This window comes from Marmota marmota, unplaced genomic scaffold (assembly GCF_001458135.2).
Source record: "Marmota marmota marmota unplaced genomic scaffold, marMar, whole genome shotgun sequence".
Classification (NCBI taxonomy): Eukaryota; Metazoa; Chordata; class Mammalia; order Rodentia; family Sciuridae; genus Marmota; species Marmota marmota.
In genome coordinates this window covers 21,590,098-21,612,470 of record NW_026000242.1, presented here as the reverse complement: position 1 = coordinate 21,612,470, position 22,373 = coordinate 21,590,098, and the positions used below count along the sequence as shown (strand labels likewise).

At 36.5% G+C, this 22,373-nt stretch overlaps 1 protein-coding gene across 1 annotated transcript in view; it reads left to right on the top strand.

Annotated features, from left to right (window-relative positions):
- Positions 1-22,373, top strand: part of Arhgap42 (Rho GTPase activating protein 42) — a 275,396-nt gene that overhangs the window by 236,558 nt on the left and 16,465 nt on the right. The window contains exons 13-21 of the mRNA XM_015489960.2: positions 6,041-6,103; positions 7,055-7,129; positions 7,931-8,015; positions 8,624-8,682; positions 11,091-11,196; positions 17,571-17,730; positions 19,112-19,256; positions 20,490-20,870; positions 21,246-21,402. Coding sequence (XP_015345446.1) covers positions 6,041-6,103; positions 7,055-7,129; positions 7,931-8,015; positions 8,624-8,682; positions 11,091-11,196; positions 17,571-17,730; positions 19,112-19,256; positions 20,490-20,870; positions 21,246-21,402 — 1,231 coding nt within the window. The remainder of the gene's footprint in view (positions 1-6,040; positions 6,104-7,054; positions 7,130-7,930; positions 8,016-8,623; positions 8,683-11,090; positions 11,197-17,570; positions 17,731-19,111; positions 19,257-20,489; positions 20,871-21,245; positions 21,403-22,373) is intronic.

The window sequence follows — 22,373 nt, the reverse complement described above, 5'->3', positions numbered from 1 at the left end:
CTCACCCCACCCGCCACCTTCCCCCACCCCCATCCAACCATTACGGACAGCACCCAGCATCCACTTATCAGAGAAAACATTCAGCCTTTGGATTTTGGGGATTGGCTTACTTCACTTGACGTGATATTCTCCAACTCCATCCATTTATCTGCAAATGCCATAATTTTTTTCTCTTTTAATGCTGAGTAATATTCCATTGTGCATGTATACCATAGTTTCTTTATCAATTCATTTATCGAAGGGCATCTAGGTTGGTTCCACAGTTTAGCTATTGTGAATTGTACTGCTATAAACATTGATGTGGCTATGTGACTACCTTTTACATCAAGTCATCAGGAGACAAACCAAATCATGTTGTCCTCTTCTCAGATTTCACCAGAAAATTCTGGTACTCAAATGGAGGAACTATTGAATAGTCCTTTGCAAAGGATCCACAAATAGGTGCTGTCAGCTCTTGTTCTATAATTTGTTATGTGAATCAACAGCAAAGAAGTCCTAGAAAAAAATGGTTATCTTCCAGTTAAGGAAGGCAAAACTAATGGTGTAGGATTGGCTTTATTTACTGCTACAGGGAATTACTTAAGATTTTTATAGTTAAATTAGAACTGCCTGGGTTAGGCTATGGTAACAGATGATCCTCAGATCTGAGAGACTTGGAAAGTAAAGGCTCATTTCTTATTCATAGTACCCATCCACATAGGTCAACAACAGCTGTCTCGTAGTTTTCACTCTGCAACTCACATTGATATTGTCACCTCCTTCTCTGTTATTGCAGATCCTGAGCCAGCAAAATAAGAAATGGCAAGCTATCTCTTGGCTCTGAGGGTCTGCTGGGTAGTGACACAACACTTCTATTCTTATTTCATTGAATGGTATATGTCAAATGGCCATGCCTGTCTTTAAGGATGCTGAGAAATAAAATCTTCCTGAAGGAAGAGGCAACAAAGATGAGTGAGCAGTAATCCCATTTTGCTATGGTCTGTTCAGTCCCAGCAAAATGTGCTCATTGTAGATTTATTGAACTATAATGAACACAGAAGTACATTTCTTAATATCTAGTTTATCTGAAGTGGCCACCAAGGCACACATGGCCTCACCATTTTATGCTTGAGCTATGTCTGTTAAAGAAACAAATCCTTGCCCTGGCCCCAAATTAAAAAAAAAAAAAAAAAAAGTAATATGCTTCTTTGAAAAATAGTGTTCCTGGTTGGTATCCCTAAAGCTCTAGTGATTTCAGCCATGCCAAATAAAGCATGTCTTTTTTTTTAATGCAGGAAGTGTGATTGTTATTTTATTTTTTATTTGTTCTTTTTAGTTATACATGATAGTTGAATCAATTTTGACATAATGAGACAAGTATGGAATATATCCTGTTCTAATTTGTTTTAATTCAGATCCCATTACCTCTCCTTCCCCCTTCCCCTCCCTGACCCCTTACCCTCTTCCCTCTATTTCTACCATTTACAGAGTTACTGTTTTAAAATTACTTATGGATATCAATGATGGTGATATTCATACTAAGTGAAATAAGACATGTGTTAATCATCAAATGTTACTATGCAGGCATTTAGCCAACACTCCATTAGCACTTACTATATTTGAAGTACTATTCTTGGAGCTTTGCAGATATTAATTTATTTCATCCTTAAACATCCCTATAAGGAAGAGATAGTTGTTATTCTCATTTTATAGATGAGGAAACTAAGGCACAAAGAGGTTAAAGCCATTCCCAGTAACACAGTTTTTTAGTGGGAGAGTAACTTGGATCTCTCTCTCTCTCTTTAGAAGTAATGGGTTCGTTCATCATTTCTCTTCTTTGGCAGTAATGTGCAGACAGGAGCAGAGGGAAAAGGAAACTGGCACTCCCTTAGCTTGCTCCTCTGTTATGTGTTCTTCAGTACTTCATCTGGTTTAGTCTTCATCTTACTGTGACTCTTCACATGTTTAGTCACTTCCTTATTTTTTTAAGTATTTATTTTTTAGTTGTAGTTGGACATAATACCTTTATTTTATTTATTTATATTTATGTGGTGGTGAGGATCGAACCCAGGGCCTTGCACATGCTAGGCAAAGTGCTCTTACCGCTGAGCCATAACCCCAACCCCTCACTTTCTTATTTTACACAGTGAAGGAATCCAAGTTCATAGAGGTTATAGGCACCTCCCATCCACACATCAGGAATAGTGAAGTGAGGACCAACCCTAAGTGGCTTGGCTCTAAACCAAGCTGGGCCCTGTCTCTGCACCATGGGACCATGCTCTTTGAGCCAATCAAATAATGGTCAGAGGCAACAGACAAAAATGCATGGTTATTTTTGCCAACACAGTGTATTTTGTCTTTTTCCACATCTCTGAACTGATTGGTAATGTTGTGTTTACTCATGTAAAAGACGCTAAGTGTAGGACTCACATATTCACCAGGGCAACAGCACCTTTAGAATGATTTTGCAGTCAAACCAACTGACTGTAAAAGTTCTATTCTATTCTACATAGTGAGCCTGTTATATTGGTTTATTAGAATGAGGTATGGCTGCTCAAAAATATCTTTATACCTTTGAGAAATAGTCTAGTTTTTGCTTATTTTTCTCAAAATGAATATTTAAAAAAGAAATTCTAATTTTTATATATCATGACTCTTTTCATTAATTTTGCCAGTCAATTTTTATTGAAAAATTTTAAAACTCTCCTCTTCCTCTTAATATATCTCGCATGGCCATTTATTCATGTATTTTGAGTTCACATGGAGGGCCCACTAAGCTCTGTTCTCATAACCTAGGATGCTAGGGACAAAGAAATACACACACCAGTTCCTCTTGATAGCCATGCACATTTTAATTTTAGGTAATTTTATTTCTAGAGTACTATAGTATTTTTAAAGTGCTAAATAGATTTATTTGCAATGATTCTAAAGTCTGGTGAATATAAAAGACAATTTGAACCTTCCACCCTCTTATTCTTATCAACAGTTTGCATCCACCTCTGAAATTTTTATCTAGGATAACAGAAATACTCATACCTTCAAATTTCTACTTAAAAAATAGGTCATATCATCCTGTAGATTACTTTTTTCACTTAACAACACATAATAAATATCCTATGTCACTATCTCTTATTTCAGGGACACAGACTTCTCAAATCTTTCTGTTAATCAATTCAACTTCACTGATTTTCTATATATAGGATCTCTTCAAAATTTTTATTTTGTCTTGATTTTAATCAAATTGTTTTTCTGATATGCACTTTTTATCAATGATTCAGTGCTGCAAGCTACATGAATATATTTAATCCATTATTTTGGTATTGGTTCATAGTAGTTATATATGACATTAGGATTTATTTTTACATAAATTATAAATGCATGGAGTATTGTTTGCTCCAGTTAAGTCCCCAGTACTTACCCTTCCCCTTCCCCTATTCCTTTTTCTCTACTGATTTTTCTACTTACTTACATTTTTTTTTTTAGAGAGAGAGAGAGAGAATTTTTTTTAATATTTATTTTTTAGTTTTCGGTGGACACAACATCTTGATTTTATTTTTATGTGGTGCTGAGGATCGAACCCAGCACCCTGCGCATGCCAGGCGAGCACATTATGGCTTGAGCCACATCCCCAGCCCTGCATTTTGTTTTTTACACTTAGTGTCTTCTGGATGTACATAATGATGAGATTCACTGTAGTATAATCATATATATATATATTGGAAAATTAGATCTGATTCATTCCAATGTTTTTCCTGACATGGTCTCTCTCCCCTCACCCCATCAAACCTCTTCTATTTCCCTGATCTTTTTATTTTGATGGAATCGCCCTCAATTTCTTCTCTCCCTTCCCCACCTTCCCTAATTTTATACTAGTTTCCATGTGTCAGAGAAAACATTCGACCTTGACTTTCTGAGTCTATTTCATTTAGCATTGTAGTCTCCAGATCCATCCATTTACCAGCAAATGACAAAACTTCATTCTTTTTCAAGGATGAATAATACTCTGTTGTTTATGTATACCATACTTACTTTGTCCATTCATCTGTTGAAGGGCACCTATGTTCGTTCTAATCTGGCTATTGTGAATTTTGCTGCTTTAAATCTTGATGTGATTGCATCCTTATAGTATGCTGATTTGAGATATTTGGGATATATACCAAGGTGTGGGATAGCTAGATCATATGGTGGTTGTATTCCTAGGTTTTTGAGGAATCTCTATATTGTTTCCAGAGTGGTTGTATAATTTACAATCCCACTGACAATGTATTACTATACCTTTCCCCCCACATCTTCACTTATCATTATTTGTATTCTTGAAAATTGCCATTCTGACTGGAGTGAAGTGAAATCTTGATGTGGTTTTGGTTTGCGTTTCCCTAATTGCTAGAGATGTTGATTATTTTTTCATATATTTGTTGACCTTTCATATTTCTTCTTTTGAGAAATGTCTGTTTAGTTCTTTTGCCATTTACTTATTGGATTATTTGGCTATTTAGGCTTTAAGTTTTTTGAGTTATTTATTCTCCATATTAATACTCTCATCTGAGAAGCAGGTGGCAAAGATCTTCCATTCTGTAAGCTTTCTCTTCACACTCTTAATTGTTTCCTTTGCTGTGCAGAAGCATTTAGTTTGATGGTGTCCCATATTGATTTTTTATTTTATTTCTTGTGCTTTGGGAGTCTTGTTAAGGAAATTGGCTCCTGTGTCCTATGTTGGAGTGTCGGGCCTACATTTTCTTCTAACGTTTGTAGTGTTTCAGGTCTTAATTCTTAGGTCTTTAATCCACTTTGAGTTGACTTTGTGCAGGGTGAGAGATAGAGATCCAGCTTCATTCTTCTACATATGGATGTCTAGTTTTCCCATCACCATTTGTTAAAAGACTACCTCTTCTCCAACATATGTTTTTGGTATTTTTGCAGTAACAGATAACGATATTTATGTGGGTTTGTTTCTGTGTCTTCTTTTCCACTGGTCTTTGTGTCTCTTTTGGTGCCAGTACCATGCTGTTTTTGTTGCTATAGCTCTATAGTATAATTTGAGATCAGGTATTGATGATGATGCTCCAACATCACTCAGTTTGCTCAGTATTGCTTTGGCTATTCTGGGCCTCTTATTTTTCTGTATCAATTTTAGTGCTGCTTTTTCCAATTCTGTGAGGAATCTTTTGACATTTTGATGGAGATTGCATTGCATCTGTTCAATGCTTTTGGTATTATCATTTTTAAATGAAAGCCCATCTTAAATTTTTATTAATTTCAATTATTTTCATTTGTTATTATTAGAGAATATTTTTAAATATTGTAACTATACCATATATGATGAAATTTTTCATTTTAGTGCAATAAGAAGTTTTTAAAAAATTTTCCCCAGGTGTTACTTTGCATTTTTAAGAGCTTTTTCTTTATGTAAGTAATTTAATTTGATTCATGTTCTACCACCTTAAAAAATAAAAATAAAACAGACTTAAAGGAAACATAACTAAAAATGGACATCATTTGCTATCTTAGTAATCTAGGAACCTTTGGGGATATTTTAGTACACTGAGCATGTTTTGAATTATTCTGATTATGAAACAAAATGTGACATGAGTTAAATCCTAACCGTAGAGCTTACAACAGAGAAGTGATGTTTTTTGTGACCCAATGAATCATCTTAAAATCCTCAAAATGTTGTTTTGAGAATCCCTGGGAAAGAATATATGAAAGGCTTTAACATAATTTTCTACTCACCATCAAGATTTATTCTTCCTGCATTCACTTCTGTCACCCGGAAAGACACACAGCAAGGGATAACATTCGCTGTAGGAGTAATGTTCGGGATCAGTATAATGTACTTTCTGTGAGGGATCTGTTTTTCTTAGTAAGCAGGTTGATGTGATAACTATGCTTGTGAACCTCCCTATTCCACTTTTCCCCAAAAATTAAAAGTCAGACTTAAGCCAAAATATTTGACGAATTCTTGCAACCACTGTGCAGTTCAGATGAGAAGGCACAGTGAACACAGCCATCTGAAAGGCCATCTGAATCCAACATCAGCACTTACCCTGATTTCCTCTTTCAGTGTACTTAAATGAAGCAGGGTTCAACTTTGTGAGAAAATGCATTCAAGCTGTGGAAGCAAGAGGTGAGTGTGGTCTTACAGGTACCCCATTACTGTTGTGTGCCCCATGCCCACACGGAAATTTCTCAGAGGAGAAAATGAAACTGCATTTTTAAACATTAACCTGAGATTAATTTTAAGAATGATATACAAGTATAAGTTACATAAATGCATAAATAGGTGTACTTTGAACTTCAGTTTACTAATATTACACTACTTTTTTTGTAATTTTTCCTAATTAACTTCTTACTAATGGGCTATGTATCATTTATTATAGTAAGCACCTCTTTGATTTTTTCAAGCACTGGGGAGGTGAGATGTGTAAGGAGCTTGTCTTCACCCCTTTTCTGCCCTATTTTCTTTCCCTTAGTGGTTGAAGTCAGTGCTTCCTTTTGGCACCCTTCTTCATACTGATCTTGACCTCTCTTGAAGCTCACTCCAGTTCGTTTCAGTTCCAGAAAAACTGTCTAAAACAAAAATCGTATTGGGCTGTGAAGTTCTATAAACTTATGTTCACAGTTTTGGTGTAGCCACTTAGAAGTTTTGAGAGGTTAAGCAGGTTCTTTGAATTCTCTGAAAATGTTTCCTCTCCTTTAAAATGAAGATATATATATATGCCATAGGACTGGTCAACATGCAGGACTCCTTGACTCTGAAGAAGTGGGAGGTGAGGAATACTGGTCATCTCTTCCCATCACCGATGCTTTTTTTTTTTTTTTTTAAATTCCAATAATGGTGACTAAGCAGGTATACTTTGCTACTTTGAAGAGCTTCAGAGACTTTCAAATCACTATTCAGTGTCAGCTCTGAGAAACATGTCTGATGGATGTTTCCAGGATTAGTTTTCTAAGGTTAGACTGCAAAATTGAATAAGTAGCTTTCAAATGCTGTATAGGCATATGTCGGAGTTTTTAACATTCTGTACTTGGGAAGCTGTGTCTGAAGCCATTTTCTTGTGATTTTCATTCCCATTAGGCATCACCATTTTAGGACTCTACCGAATAGGAGGAGTGAATTCCAAAGTTCAAAAACTCATGAACACCACATTTTGTAAGTTTTGAATGAAACAAAAGCTCTTAATTAATTTTTTTGTATTCTTATAGGCAACCCAAACTATAAGTGTCTTTGAAATATAGATGATTGTTTTTCTTTGAGTCTTTTCAAATACTTAAAATTGATGTTTATAGTCATTTTTTTTTTCTTGTGAAGGGAGTGGCAGGAGCAGAGAGGGGACAGTGCTGGAGATTGAACCCAAAGTCTCACAGCTGCTAAGCACATGCTCTGCCACTGAGCTATACCCCAACTTCTGAACTGTTCTTAGTATTAACCTATAATTATATGAATAGTCAGAATTTCGGGGCATTTTTATAAAGTTGGACTTTTTTTCCCAGGGTTCTTTAGCTTGCAAGAGATACAGTAAGATGCATGGATTCTAGAATCAGATTACCTGACTTGAAATTCCAGCTCAGCCACTTGAAACCTTTATGATCTTAGGGAATTTGCTTAACTTCTCTTGCCTCCTCATTTATAAACTGGGGATAATAGTGCCTCTTAAGAATTAGGAGAATTGAATATGTTAATCTATACAAAGCACTTAAAAACATGCTGGGTGCCTATTAAGCACTCTGTCATGTTAACGATTATCAATAATTTGATTGAGGGGACTCTTATTCACTAGATATTTTTGAGGTGTAGGCTCAGAATGAGCTTCCTTTAGTGATCCTAAAGTGAACTATAAGTGTCCTCAGAATGCCTCTCTCTTGATCTACTTGTTCCAGTGTCCACTTTTATGATGGTGCAAGTAATATTTTGAATTGTAGAGGTTAAACATCTTGTTTTTGTTCTTTCCAGCTCCAAAGTCCCCTCCTGACATCGACATTGATATTGAGCTGTGGGACAATAAGACCATAACGAGTGGGCTGAAAAACTACCTCAGGTGAGGGGGTTGAACTTCTGGCACTCTGGGTGCTGCTCTCACTCCCCTTTGAGGGCAGCAACAACATGACCTTAAGGGGACTGTTCACTAGCTCCACTACTTAGCGTAAGGCCTTCCCTTAAGGTAAAATTGCACAAGACCATAACACTTGCAGCCAGCATTCTGGAACTGGCATTTGCCTGTTGCAGTAGTGATACCAGTGAGTTAGATTTTTTTGTTTCAGATTGAGTTTGTATATGGGGTTTTCACAAATTTTTTAAGCAAATTGGTTCATTTTTTTACAAAACCTATTACTCACATAACACATTGGTTTTGTTCCTAAAGTTAGTTGTCATGAAGTGGAAGTTTTCTCTCCCCACCTCCCCTTTTAATACAACTGTGGTAAGAACACTAAGAGTCATTCATGTTTTTGAGGTCTGCATTTTAGGGCTGCCTGGAATCCCTCTACTAAGACCTTGCCATACTACCCAATCACTCACTTCTTATATTTTTATTTATTAATTTTTAGTTAACAAAATATAATCAACCATTAAAAATTTCTGGGGTGGGGGCAGAAGTGGGGACAAAAGGCACTGCCATTCTAAACACACTTTGCCTCTCTGTTATAGGTGCCTTGCAGAACCACTGATGACTTACAAGTTGCACAAAGATTTTATTGTTGCTGTTAGTAAGTACACTTGCATCTGATGCATATGATTGATGTAGTTCTATGCTGTATTACTTAGACATATAGATTTAAATCCCCTAATTGACTTCTTTTTTTATCCCTAAATCACTGATGTCAAAGAAAGAAAGTGATAGGGAGAGAGGAGGGATGGGAAAAGGAGGGAACTGTGAAATGAAATTGACCAAATTATGCTATGTACATGTATGAGTATGCCACAGTGAATTCTACCATTATGTACATCTATAAAGCACCAATTAAAAAAACAATAAATAAATAGAGGGAAGACCAGTGGAGTATAGGAAGAGGAATATAGGGAGAGAGGAAGGAAGAGAAAGTGAAAGGTCCAGGGATCGAAATAAAGCAAATTATATTCCATGAATGATTATGTCAAAACGAGGTCCACTGTTACCTATAATTATATTGCACCAATAAAACTATTAAAGTTGTCAAATGATATGTAATAGCTTATAGTATGGTTTATAAGCCAAAAAGAATTGCAGAATGAACTTAGTATTTTGTCACTTACTAAGATCTCATTGGGATGACAGTCTGGTATGATTAGAAAAGGCCACGAAAAATCCTGATTTCATTTTACTTGAGTGACCAATGTGGCAACTTCTTGTGAGGGCAACTTTATAGTTAAATAATAGAAACTGCAAATATGTACAGACAGTTATGCCACTGAAAACGCTTCTGTGCTATATTCCTAAATCTGGAAAGAAGCGTCTGATATTTTTGGCCAGCCACAGATACTCACACCAACCCTTTTCTCTGGCATTATGTGTATTTGTGGTGATCACATACTTTTCACATTTTCTTAGATCTTGACTATGACAATATTATATGAATAGGTAGATTTTAAAAATGAATAGTTAGATTGAAAAATTTGGAGGCGAAGGGGTAGGAAGAGAGTTACAAACTGGTAACCCGAGTAGTAGAATGTGCTTTCCATCCACTGAGACTGAAGTGCAGATTGCCATCTGAGCCCATCACTACATGTAACAGTTCTAAGTTGACATTCTATTGTTAGATTCTATGAGTCATGACTGTATTTAAGAGTATTTTTCATAGTCAAAGAAAGAAATCAGTTGCATTAGTTTTCTGCCACATATTATAATGTCACAGAAGATGTTGTCTGCTGATGAAGGTGACAGGTAAAGTTGAACAACTTGGGTTTTCGGTTAAGCATTCATGACCAACACCATAACCTGTTAAACACCTGCGCTGCTTAGCTTTCTTCTGAAAGCTCTCCATGCTGCATTTCCTCCAAGGGAACCCATATTTTTAAGATAAACTGGACCTGAAAAAATATAGAACCCTAACCCCACATGTTATTGACAAGTAAATCAGGATCTAGAGTGGGCAGGTGACTTGTCCAAAGATGCTAGTAAATTTATGGCAAAACAGGGACTTCCAGCGAGTTGTTTATGGTTTTTGTTTGTTTGGGGGTTTTGTTTTATTGTCCTTTCTGACTCTTAACATAGAACCCTTTTATACAAAGAGATTTTGTTTCAGAACAAGTAGCATTTGAGCCAGTTGGCTAAAACTTGGCTAAAGTGGTTAAAATTAACTGGTTGTGTGGATACAAACTTTTGGTCACAAGTTTTTGTCTACTTGCTTCTGTGGCAATAGTGATCATACTATTCAGTACTATGGTATTTAAAATATATCCCAGGAACTGTTAAGTTGGGAAGTAACATTTTTCTGCTCATTCTTTCTGAAGGGTCTCTTCTCTCTCATCTCTGTTGTACCTCTGTCTCATTCTTATCTCCCTTTCCATTCATATTTTCTTATGGTACATTTGGTCACCTAGCCTTGGAGTGACCCACCTTTATACATGATCTGCCTTTCCATGTACCTTTCCTCACCCGGTATCCAAATAGCTGTACCCAGAATCAACTGGGCCTCTGTTTATATAATAATATCTTAGAAAAGGCAATCTTTTTGTCTTTGAATCTATAAACTTAGGAGAGGAATCTGGGCTTTCTCTGGTTGCCTGGGGTTTGATCTCTAGGAGGTTTCTATTGTGGTAGTGTTTCAGGTACTATCGTACACAATTGGTCTGTACTAATTGCTATAATTGCATTTGTGAAGGTTGTATTTGCCCTTGGTTGCCAAACCCAAGCAGGTGATGAGTTATAATTGTACAGAAGCATGTAGTTCAGTGACTAAGAGCACAGGTGTAGAATCCGTAGAACTGAATTTGTTCAGCTTCTTCCTAACTTCATGACCAGGAACAAGTTACTCCTCCTCTCTAAGCCTTAGAGAGTAATGATAATAGAACTATATGAAGAAATGCTTGTAAGGCATGAAGGGTGGGAGTATCAATAATGTTAAATTACCAATGTTTATGTACAGACTTGAATGCAATTAAAACTTGAGCATTTGCAACCTTTTTTACATCATAGAATCAGATGACCAGAACTACAGGGTGGAGGCTGTTCATGCACTGGTGCACAAATTGCCGGAGAAGAACAGAGAGATGCTGGATATCTTAATAAAGCACCTGGTCAAGTAATTCTCCAACTTATATTGTTTATTTAACTACTTGTTCAAAGTTAAACTTGTTTATGACTTTATAAGATATATGGTAGTACAGTATCATTACCATTATGATCAGTCCATTGACATGTATATATGTGTATACTTTTAGGTTTCTAATATGCAAATGAGTATATTCTTTGCAATTGTTAAACTAAGGATAAAACACTTATGTGTCAACTTCAAAATGTGTGAAGGAGTATGTAGATTTTTGCCTAGTTCTTTTAAGTGTGTGGTAACCAGTGATTTTGAAGATCAGTGCTATTACTAATGTAATATGACTGCATTACTAAATTCAGCAAAGTTCCTAGGTCAAATATTAGATTTCTTCTCTGGATTCAGTCTCTTATTCTCTGAAAACTTTTCTGACTTGGCTGTTAGTTCATCCATTCTTTATCAATAGGGGATAGATAACCAGTTCAGTAAATATCATTTTTAGTCAGAGGTTTCCAGAGAATCAAGAAGTAATAGGGTTTGTGGGAGGGAAAAGAGAGAGCAATTGATTTTAAGGGATTGGCTCATGCAGTTGTGGAAACTGGAAGTTTGAAATCTGTAGGTCTGGCTGGCAGGCTAGAGCTTCAGAGAAGAGTTACAATTTCAGCTCAGTAGCAGAAAGATCCATAGCATAGAGGGAACGGAACAGGGGAGGAAGGAGTGGAGGAAAAGGGGACTGACTTATAGCAGATTATATTCTGTGCTTTCATATTACATCAGAATGAATCCTAATGTTACATATAACTAAAAACCAATAAAAATTGAAAGTAGAAATTTATAGCTCAAATAAAGAGGCTGTAGGAGACAGAATTCCTTTCTTCTTTGGGAATTCTTTTTTTTTTTTTTTTTCCTCCTGAGACCTTCAGCTGATTGAAAGAGACCCACCCACCTTATGGACAATAGTCTATTCTATTTAAAGTATAGTCATTTAAATGTTAATCTCATCTAAAATGCTTTTTCAGAAACATCTGGGGTGATTTTTGACCAAATATCTGGGTATCATGGTCAAATTAATCGTTAGATGTGTCTACCTTTCTGGAGTTAAAAGATAAACATATACAACACATATTTAATAACAAAGAAGTTTTTTTGCTATGCTTCTGGAAACAAAAGTCTAAATTCAGTTTTAAACTTACTGAAAAATTACCTTAACAGCACTTAAATGTATACCAAAAAATTCATCAAAAAAATTCTCTCCTGCTTACCACAAGGATTTCCCTAATTTATGCTCATTTGAGCCATGCACATTTGAAATAATATTACATAAACATATTAATAATTCTTATCTAACTTTCAGGCTTTGAGATGTGAACTCTCCCCGCACACACTACCACCACTTGAAATAAAAAAGAAATTCACTACAAACAGCATCATTCAAAGTTTATCATTAACTATTGACCCACAGCAGCACTTCTCTTAACTAATGAGCAAAGGACTCATTATCCTTGAGCTCTTCATGAAATTCAGCCACACTATTTATTATGCATTATCTTGCCTGTATTTAAGGTAATTTTCTAGCAAGCCTTTTTAAATGTGCTTTTAAAAGCTACATGAATGTCACATAAAATGTTTTTGCTTAGTTAGGCAGAATGTCAGATTAACTTAAACTTTACCCATAATTTGTCTATGTGTGGTTTTTATCCTGGGAGTAGCAGGAAAGAGTATTTGCCCATAAAACAGTGTTTGGAAATTGTCCATCCTTCACCACCATTCCTGGGTCTTTCCTGAACTTACAATAGGTCAAATTCAAATGTATAAGATCCTGGGTTTGCTCCCCAACACCATGCATGTGTGCACATGTGCACACTTGTAATCCCAACTTCTCAGCAGGCTGAGGCTAGAGTTTGAGACTAGCCTGGGCAACTTAGCAAGATCTTTTTTTTTTCTTTTTATTGGTTGTTCAAAACATTACAAAACTCTTGACATATCATATTTCATACATTAGATTCAAGTGGGTTATGAACTCCCATTTTTACCTCAAATACAGATTTCAGAATCACATCAGTTACACATCCACATTTTTACATAATGCCATATTAGTAACTGTTGTATTCTGCTACCTTTCCTATCCTCTACTACCCCCCCTCCCCTCCCCTCCCATCTTCTCTCTCTACCCAAAAGCTTGCGGGGATGGCTCAGTGGTAGAACACTTTCTTGGTGTGCACAAATGGATTCTACCCATTACCTCTGGAGAGTGGAGGAAAAGGATCTAAAAGGTTAAGTCCCACTGAGTGAGTAGCCCTTGTGGGATGTGTCTACAGATCTGTGCTGACTTGCTGTGGAAACTGCAAATAAGCAACAGAACCCTTGGTAGCTGAAAACCTCCCATGGCTGAAAACAAAACAATAACAAATAAACCAGGGAACTAAGTTGAGATTTTAAAGATTAAAGCATCAATTCCAAATCCCCTTAATTAGGTTTGAGAAATAGCATAAATTATTGCTTCTTTTTTAAAAATCCCTTGTGTGTAAGGTGGGGGAGGTGGCCTTTAAAACAAAGACGATAGTGTCATTTCTACACTGATTTTTAATATTTAAAAATGTCATCACTTAAATTTTTTTAATATCGTGTTTGAAGGGAAATTATTTATTGAGACATATAACAAAAAATAGTTGTGGAATTTCTTTTGAATGCAAAATAAAAGTGAAAATAGATACCTCCTAAATGAAAACCTTTGAATTTTATACATATATATTTGCTAGTGGTATTAAATTTATAGCTCTCTTTAAGATGTTTTTACTCCCAATAGTCAGGTAACCTAAAATTTTTACCTCTCTGCAAATCTAAAACAAAACACATCTCCTAGTTCTGTTTGGAAAGACTTCTAAAGCACATGATTTGCTTTGTGTATTTGGGTGCTCTGTTATTATGTACAAATATGTTTATAATTGTTATATATTCCTGTTGTATTGACCTTTTTTTCATTATATTTTATCTTTATTGGTAATCATATTTCTTGTTTTAGAATTTATTTTGTATGACAATAGTGTAGCCACTCTTACTTTCTTATGATTGTTAACTTTTTTTTTTTATTGTTGGTTGTTCAAAACATTACATAGTTCTTGACATATCATATTTCACACTTTGATTCAAGTGGGTTATGAACTCCCATTTTTACCCCGTATACAGATTGCAGAATCACATCAGTTACACATCCACTGATTTACATATTGCCATACTAGTGTCTGTTGTATTCTGCTGCCTTTCCTATCCTCTACTATCCCCCCTCCCCTCCCCTCCCCTCCCCTCTTCTCTCTCTACCCCCTCTACTGTCATTCATTTCTCCCCCTTGTATTATTTTTCCCTTTCCCCTCACTTCCTCTTGTATGTAATTTTGTATAACCCTGAGGGTCTCCTTCCATTTCCATGCAATTTCCCTTCTCTTTCCCTTTCCCTCCCACCTCTCATCCCTGTTTAATGTTAATCTTCTTCTCATGCTCTTCCTCCCTACTCTGTTCCCAGTTACTCTCCTTATATCAAAGAAGACATTTGGCATTTGTTGTTAACTTAATATCGTTAATCCTTTTTTTTTTTTTTTCCAGTCTGTCCACTGTAGAATGCCTACAGTTGGACCTCTTTTTTTTAAAATCTGGCCTGATTAGTTTGTGTCCTTTGATTGTATTGTTTAATCCATTCACATTTAATGTTGTTGTTGTTGTTATTGTTATTGATTATGATGGCACAGTTTGACCTATGTCTGAGGTTTTTTCTTTTCTCTATAGATTGTGTTTTTTGTTACTCTGTTTCATGTTTACTGCTTTCTTTTCCTAGTGGATATTCTATTGCTTAACATATACATCTTATTAGAATCTACTGCAGACTTATAACTAATTCCAGTGAGATGTAGAAAAATTATTCCTATATAATTCAATTTCCTCTTTCTCCTTTTTGTGCACGTTATATCTACATACCCTAACAAATCCAACAATTCATTGTGATAGTCACTACTTTATGTAATCTATTGCCTCATAAAGGAGCTGAGGGAAGAAAGAAGAACAAGTACACATTTATAGAGTTTAATATGACATTCTTATTTACTGTTTTCTTCTTTTTTACTTCTTCCTGTGGATCTGAATTACCCCCTGTGTTATTTTTAGTCCTATATAGCCTCACTCTTACCCACCTCCTTTGTGCATTTATCGTCATTTCATGACATCTCTAAATGTTGTAGTCCAGTAGTACAGGTGTTTGTAGCTGTTAAGTAACCCAGGAGAAGGAATGTTCAATGAAGAGAAAATTGATCATCAAAATGCTCCTTCTCAGTGTATTCACCAACTCTGCTCTTCAAAATACATCAAGGTTTTAACTTTTCCAAATTTACTCCTGAGCCTAATATTAATGTTCTTCCATTTTATTTGCATTATACAACTATGACATTTTGGTAAATATGCCAAAAGTCAATTTTATATTAAGGGAGAATAATCTATTGAGATCGTATTTCAGTTAAATTCATTATTTTATTTGATACTCTCAGCAGCCCTAATAAGAATTGGTATATGTAACTTAAAGATGAGAAAAACAAAGCCCAGAGATATTTAATAACTTGGCCAAACGTGACTCAGCTTCTAAGAAATGGAGCCAAACTTTGAATCCAGACAGGCTCTGTGTTTACATACTGCTTTCCATAGTAGGTTGCCTAAAGCATATCAAGAAATTAATATGTAATAGTCTGTTATAGAAAAAAGGAAACCTGGATTGAAACTCTTTCTTTTAACTTAAAGCCCTTTTGGCTAGTGATTTTTGTGGGGTGGGGGGAGGTAAGAGGGGTACTAGGGATTTAACTCAGGGGCACTTGACCACTGAGCCACATTCCTAGCCCTATTTTGTATTTTATTTAGAGATAGGGTCTCACTGAGTTGCTTAGCACCTTTTGCTGAGGCTGGCTTTGAACTCCTGATACTCCTGCCTCAGTCTCCCAAGCTTCTGGGATTACAGGCATGTGCCACTGAGCCCTGCTTAGCTAGTGCTTTCTTGGGATTTAGGGGGAAAATTAGTCAACGTGATGGAGGTCAAGTCTTTCAGTCTTGTGTCTGGAGTTGTGTGGATAATCCAAAAGCCTATAGTTTCCATAAATGTTACTTTTGGTCATGGAACACAGTTGATTATCATACATCAACTTGAAATTGTGTTTTAGTCTTCCCTAAAGCTTTACATTTCAACATCCTGGCTGGAATAAGAAGAAAAAACAGTGGTTATACTAAAAGATTAGTCAAATCAATGAGGTTCCCTGTTAAGAATGTATCCAAATTCCAGAGTAAATTATTGAACTATTCAAAGTAATTTTTGATAGTTGCTGGAGTTTTTTGTCTCCAGTCAGTGATATTTTAGATTTTTCATTTTATTTTTAAGCCAGAAATGATGCTGCCACATCTGCTTATCTCACTATTTCCCTCAAATAGTACCTGACACTAGGGAGGCATTTGAGGCAATCAGGAAAGTTTTAGATGGAAGAGAAGAAAAAGGAAGAGGGAACAAATCCATGTATTATCCAGTGATATATCTGGGAAGCTCAAGGAAACCCTTGGCTTTCAATCAGACCATATGAATTGAAATAATAACTCTTCCTAATTGGCGTTATGTCCTGTATATCATTTTTAGTTTAAGAGTGTGTGAGGTTTTTTTCTCTGTCTAGTAAGGATACAGACTGTGATGATTAATGCAATAATGTATATGAAGAAGCCTGAAATAGGTTCTCAATATTATTCTTGAGTCCAAATACAATGGCAGCTAACCTATTCTTAACCATCTGTTCTAAAAGATATAGAATATAATAGAAAATCCCACAAAGAAGATCTTTCTGTGGTAATTTCACTCAATTTAGGAGATCAAGATTTCTTTCTCTTGAATAGATTACCTTTTATAATTATTAATTAGTTTTACTTGGGCTAATATTAAGGTTTTACATATTCTAAAGATTTTTTAATTGATACATAGTAATTATACATCTTTATGGTGTAGTGTGACAATTCAATGTATATAATCTATACTGATCAAATCATGGCAATTTATAGCCTTTCCATCTCCTTATACATTTATCATTTCTTTGTGTTAGGAATCTTAATGGGGAGAGGGAATAGAGGGAGGTGGAATAAGGGGTACCAAAATACAGTTAGGAAGAATAAATTCTAATGTTCTACAGCAAAATAATGTGACTAAAGTTTGCAACAATTTATTATATATTTTAGAAGGATCTTTTTACACCTCTTTTTAGCCTATTATTTTCTCATACCAACTGAGACTGGGAATGTTAGCCCACAATGACTTACAGGTTTTACAATTTTTGTCATAAGCTTAATAGAATATTTTCTAATTATTAAACATTTAACTTAAGATTTTTTGTTCTTAATTTGCAGAGTATCACTACACAGCCAACAAAATCTCATGACTGTCTCAAATCTTGGCGTCATATTTGGCCCAACACTGATGAGAGCCCAGGAGGAAACTGTAGCTGCCATGATGAATATAAAATTTCAGAATATAGTGGTTGAAATTCTGATAGAGCACTATGAAAAGGTAGTCTGGATTTTTCTGTGCAAGTAGAAAGTTATATTTTGTGCTTTTAAAACAGATTTGGCATTTGTATTGTCTATAAGCTTTACATTGGGGTTTGAGATTTCTATAAATTGCCCACCTTATCAGTGTTGTAGAAATTGCTTTTTCACAAGGACTTCAATTTTTTATTGTTGTCGTTCAGTAGTTTATTGCTTCTTCACATCCTTCAGGTGGCTTGTTTCCTTTTCTCCTATATCATTTACTTTCTGATGTTGTCTTAGCATTTGTGTAGTCAGTTTCTTACTTATATTCAGAAGTACTTTACAATCACTTTGTGGCTAAGTCTATTTTAACCTTCACTCTCAATCCAGTTGGAATGATCCTCCTAATTACATAGTAAAGTTAGTATTCCTAACAAGAGAAAAAAACAGAGAATGGAGTCTTGAAGTCCTCTATTTCTAACCTCTGAGGACCATTTCCTTAAAAACTGAGGTCTTGGAGTAACTATGAAAACAAACTAAAAGCCAAGTTAACTGGGTTATTAAGTAAAATCAGCCATTAAAGCCAACCTATTCAAAACTGCATTTGTCTGATCTGGTCCTTGTGAGAGAGAATGACCACATCCCTCTACTTCCCAGGATCCCTTCCTGGGCCCACAGAAGAATGAATGTCCTAAACCAAGTGTAATGGCACACGCCTGTAATCCCAGCTATTTAGGAGGCAAGACAAGTACAAATTTGAGGCCAGCCTTGGCCACTAAGTGAGCTCCTGTCTCAAAATTAAAAAAAAAAAATTAAATGGCTAGGGCTAGGTATGCTCAATGATAGAGCATCTCTGGGTAAACGTCCCAGTATCGAAAACAAGAGAGTCCTTAGTGACTTAGGTTGCAAACTCTCTCACAATCCAAGAGTACACAGCTGTGTCCAGTGGCTGTGCTCACTCCTCTGTGCTGCTGGTCACATTCCTTGACAGTGCAGAGCCAACAGGCTGACATCACCTTGTCCTGGAATCAAGAAGCCATTCTGTTGGTGAAATGACACAGATTGAGCATCTTTTACTCAAGACATGTTCTTCCAAGATAAAGGTGGAAAGTGAATATGATTGTAAAAAGAATTGTTATGTCTCGACATAGGTATTTATTCATATTTGTAAAGTCTTTAAAGCTTTTGGAAGATCTGAATTTCACTATTGGGATATGAACCAGAATAAAAAGGGAAACCTAAAGAAGAAACATTACTTGCTAAATGGGATAGGAAGTTATCATTCCTCCAGGACATTCATATTTTTGGTCTCAAGCATCTCTTGTAGTTCTAAGATGATTACGTAGCTCTGAAAGCTTGTTTGATGATGCACATGGCAATTTCACCCTTTTTTGACCTCAGTTCATTTTTCTTCTATGTAGATTTTTCATACTGCCCCAGACCCAAGCATTCCTCTTCCTCAGCCTCAGTCTCGTTCTGGATCCCGAAGGACTCGAGCAATCTGCCTCTCCACGGGCTCCCGGAAGCCCAGAGGGAGGTATACACCATGCCTGGCAGAACCTGATAGTAAGTGTGCCTGGTCTTAGGGAGCTGCTTTCTTCATTGTCTAGTTCATCCCGACCTCACTTCATTGGTAATTAGGTAAAAAGAGAAAATCTTCTCTCTCACACTCTTCCCCCAACACCCCCTCTTCTAGCATTGATACACTGTCAGCAGAGTTGTAAGGTTCCCCGGATAAGCAAATTCACTATTGCTTCAAAAGAAAAGAATAGTTTGCTCAATGCTTTTTTTTTTTTCCCTGTAGCTGTGATTAAGTACATTGGGTGCTACTTTGTAGCAGGTTTTGTCCTTTTGTCAAAATGGTAGATAAGAAAGCAAGAGAGTTGGACTGACACAGTCATTTTCTTTCTTTCCTTCACATTATGTTCTTAGAATATCATCTTTTGGGTGTCAAAGTGTCTGATAGAGAAGAAACAAAAAGAAAACCAACATCACATATCATCACTAACATCTTATTTGGGGCAGTGTCCCAAGGTGGTATGAATGGCAACCTATGTCCATGGCATACATTAAATGTGATCTTTCTCATTTTATTTCATACCTGCAAAGGCCCCAATTTTTTCCCACTGCCAATATGTAATAGAAAATAGAGTCTAGTAATTTTTCATTCAGAAGTATTTAAATGCTTTATTATGGTTTCTCTGATTTTTTGTTATACTTTCCTTTAGGAACATTAAAAAACAAAAGTATTTAAGCAGCAAGTTTCTTATGTTGCTATACTTTAGCAAGAAAAAGGAAATATCCTTTCTTTGAAAATTGTGAGCAATTTATAATTTCCTGACAACACTTAATGGTGCCTTTAGAAGGCAGAAATATGTCTTTAATATACTCCCTTCTATTTTTTTTGTAATATCATGAAGGAATCTTATTTCTCTTACTTCTGGGTCCTATTTCAATGGCAAATTTTGTCTGAATTCAAGTCAGCTCACTTATCTTTAAGAAGTAAAATTATTCAGTATGGGCAGTTGGTTCATAGGTACATGCAGAATCTTTCTACAAGAGTTTTTTTTTTTTTTTCTACAAGAGTTTTGAAACATGCATTCACCAATTTCAAATGCATATTTTAAAGCCTTTCTCCAGTATTGAGGACTGCTCTTCATACCAAGCAGGGGCCTAATACTTCAAAGGGGTCAGGTGGCCAGGGAGTTTGTGGTGAGCTGAGAAAAGGAAAGCTTGGAGGCATGTTACCAACAGAGAGCTGCTGTGGCTTTTCCATCTCTCCCTCCTGCTCCTCCTCAGGTGACTCCTACAGCAGCAGCCCAGACAGCACACCCATGGGTAGTATTGAGTCACTCTCTTCTCACTCATCTGAACAAAACAGCACTACAAAGTCAGCCTCCTGCCAACCCAGGGAGAAATCGGGAGGGATTCCCTGGATTGCAACCCCATCATCTTCCAATGGACAGAAAAGTCTTGCTCTCTGGACAACTAGTCCTGAATCAAGTTCTAGAGAAGATGCAACCAAAACGGATGCAGAATCAGATTGCCAGAGCGTTGCCTCGGTCACTACCCCAGGAGACGTTTCCCCACCTATAGACCTGGTCAAGAAGGGGCCTTATGGTCTTTCAGGACTGAAAAGAACCTCTGCTTCCTCTCTCAGATCCATTTCTGCAGCTGAAGGTAAGCCAGATTGGAGCATGTACAAGATGTCATTGTCTTAGTGTCATTTGCTGGATTACTCAGCATGATTAAGCAGGGATAAAGTTAATGGAGGAAGCTAATGATGCTTATCTACTTTGTTCCTGAGCTTGGATTTTAAAACTTCGGTGCACTGTACTTTTTTCCTGAAACTTTCCATCTCTGTGAGGTGATGTCTTTGTAATTACAGTAGATTTTGATCTCCCTGAGTGATGGGCTGCTGTGCCCAAAGAACATTCTGTACCTTCCTGTTTAGTCTTGGAGAAAAATGCTTCCTTTTGTTATGCACATGTACTGTGTTATTGCTATTATTTTGTCTAATAGCACCTTGCCTGTTTTCTTGGGCTTTCTTTTTAGGAAACAAGAGCTACAGTGGATCCATTCAAAGCTTAACTTCTATAGGTTCCAAGGAGACAGCCAAAGCCACACCAAACCCAGAGCTGCCTCCAAAAATGTGCAGGCGGTTAAGGCTAGACACTGCCTCTAGCAATGGCTATCAGCGACCTGGCTCTGTGTAAGTGAGAGTTTGTATTTGCTGGGTCTCCCAGTAGTGCATGGGGCTTGAGTCCGTTCTAAAGAACTTTGGGAGTTCATAATTAAATACCCCATCTGTACAATAGGTTCAGTCAACTTCTGTAGGGGTCCATCCTTTTCAAACAGTGATGTGAAAGTTATTGTGGGCTTAGACTATATAAACAACCTCAGGGGGGCAGCACTTCAAGCACTTTTCCTTGAACAGAACCATGGCTTAATTTAAGGACATGAAAATACATGTATAGTCAAGCGCATTGAAACTAGGACTGTCCTATAAAAAGCTATGCATCTATTTCCCAGCTCCCCATTTTCTGTTATCAGTATAGCTGCTCTCTAGCTTGAGGGTTGGTTTTCTCTCCTGTCTACCCTGTATCTCCCCTACCTGAGTTCTCACTGATTTAAACAAGTTCAAGAACAAGGGACATGAAAGACAAAGGGAACACAGTATTTGTGGTCAAAAGAAATGACCAATAATGTAAAGGACGAGGTGCATAGACGGGAACAGAAAGGGGCAAGTTTCCGTCTCTTTCATTTTGTGTTCCTGAGAATTGCTGAGCATTTTCTAATGCTCTGTGAACTCTTATTGGGTATTTTTACTTATGTAATCTCCTTTGAAGTCCACTGTGTCCTTCTGAAACAGGTAACATAAACCCCATTTTAGAGAGGATAAGAACTGATACCTAGAAAGTTTAAGAAATTGATCCAGGGCCTGAGATGTAGTTCGGAAATTTGCCTAGCATATTGAGGTCCCTAAGTTTAGGCCCCAGGACCACACACAAAAACAAAGTTGGTCCACACACTCTCAGCTAGTAAGTGGCAGAGCTAGGATCCCAACACAGGGCTCTCTAACTTTAATTCTGTGCATCAAACTCATTTTTAGTATGGTATTCCTGACATTTTAATTATTCACTAATTGTCCAGTAAGACTTTCTTTTTTTTTCTCTTTTTGGC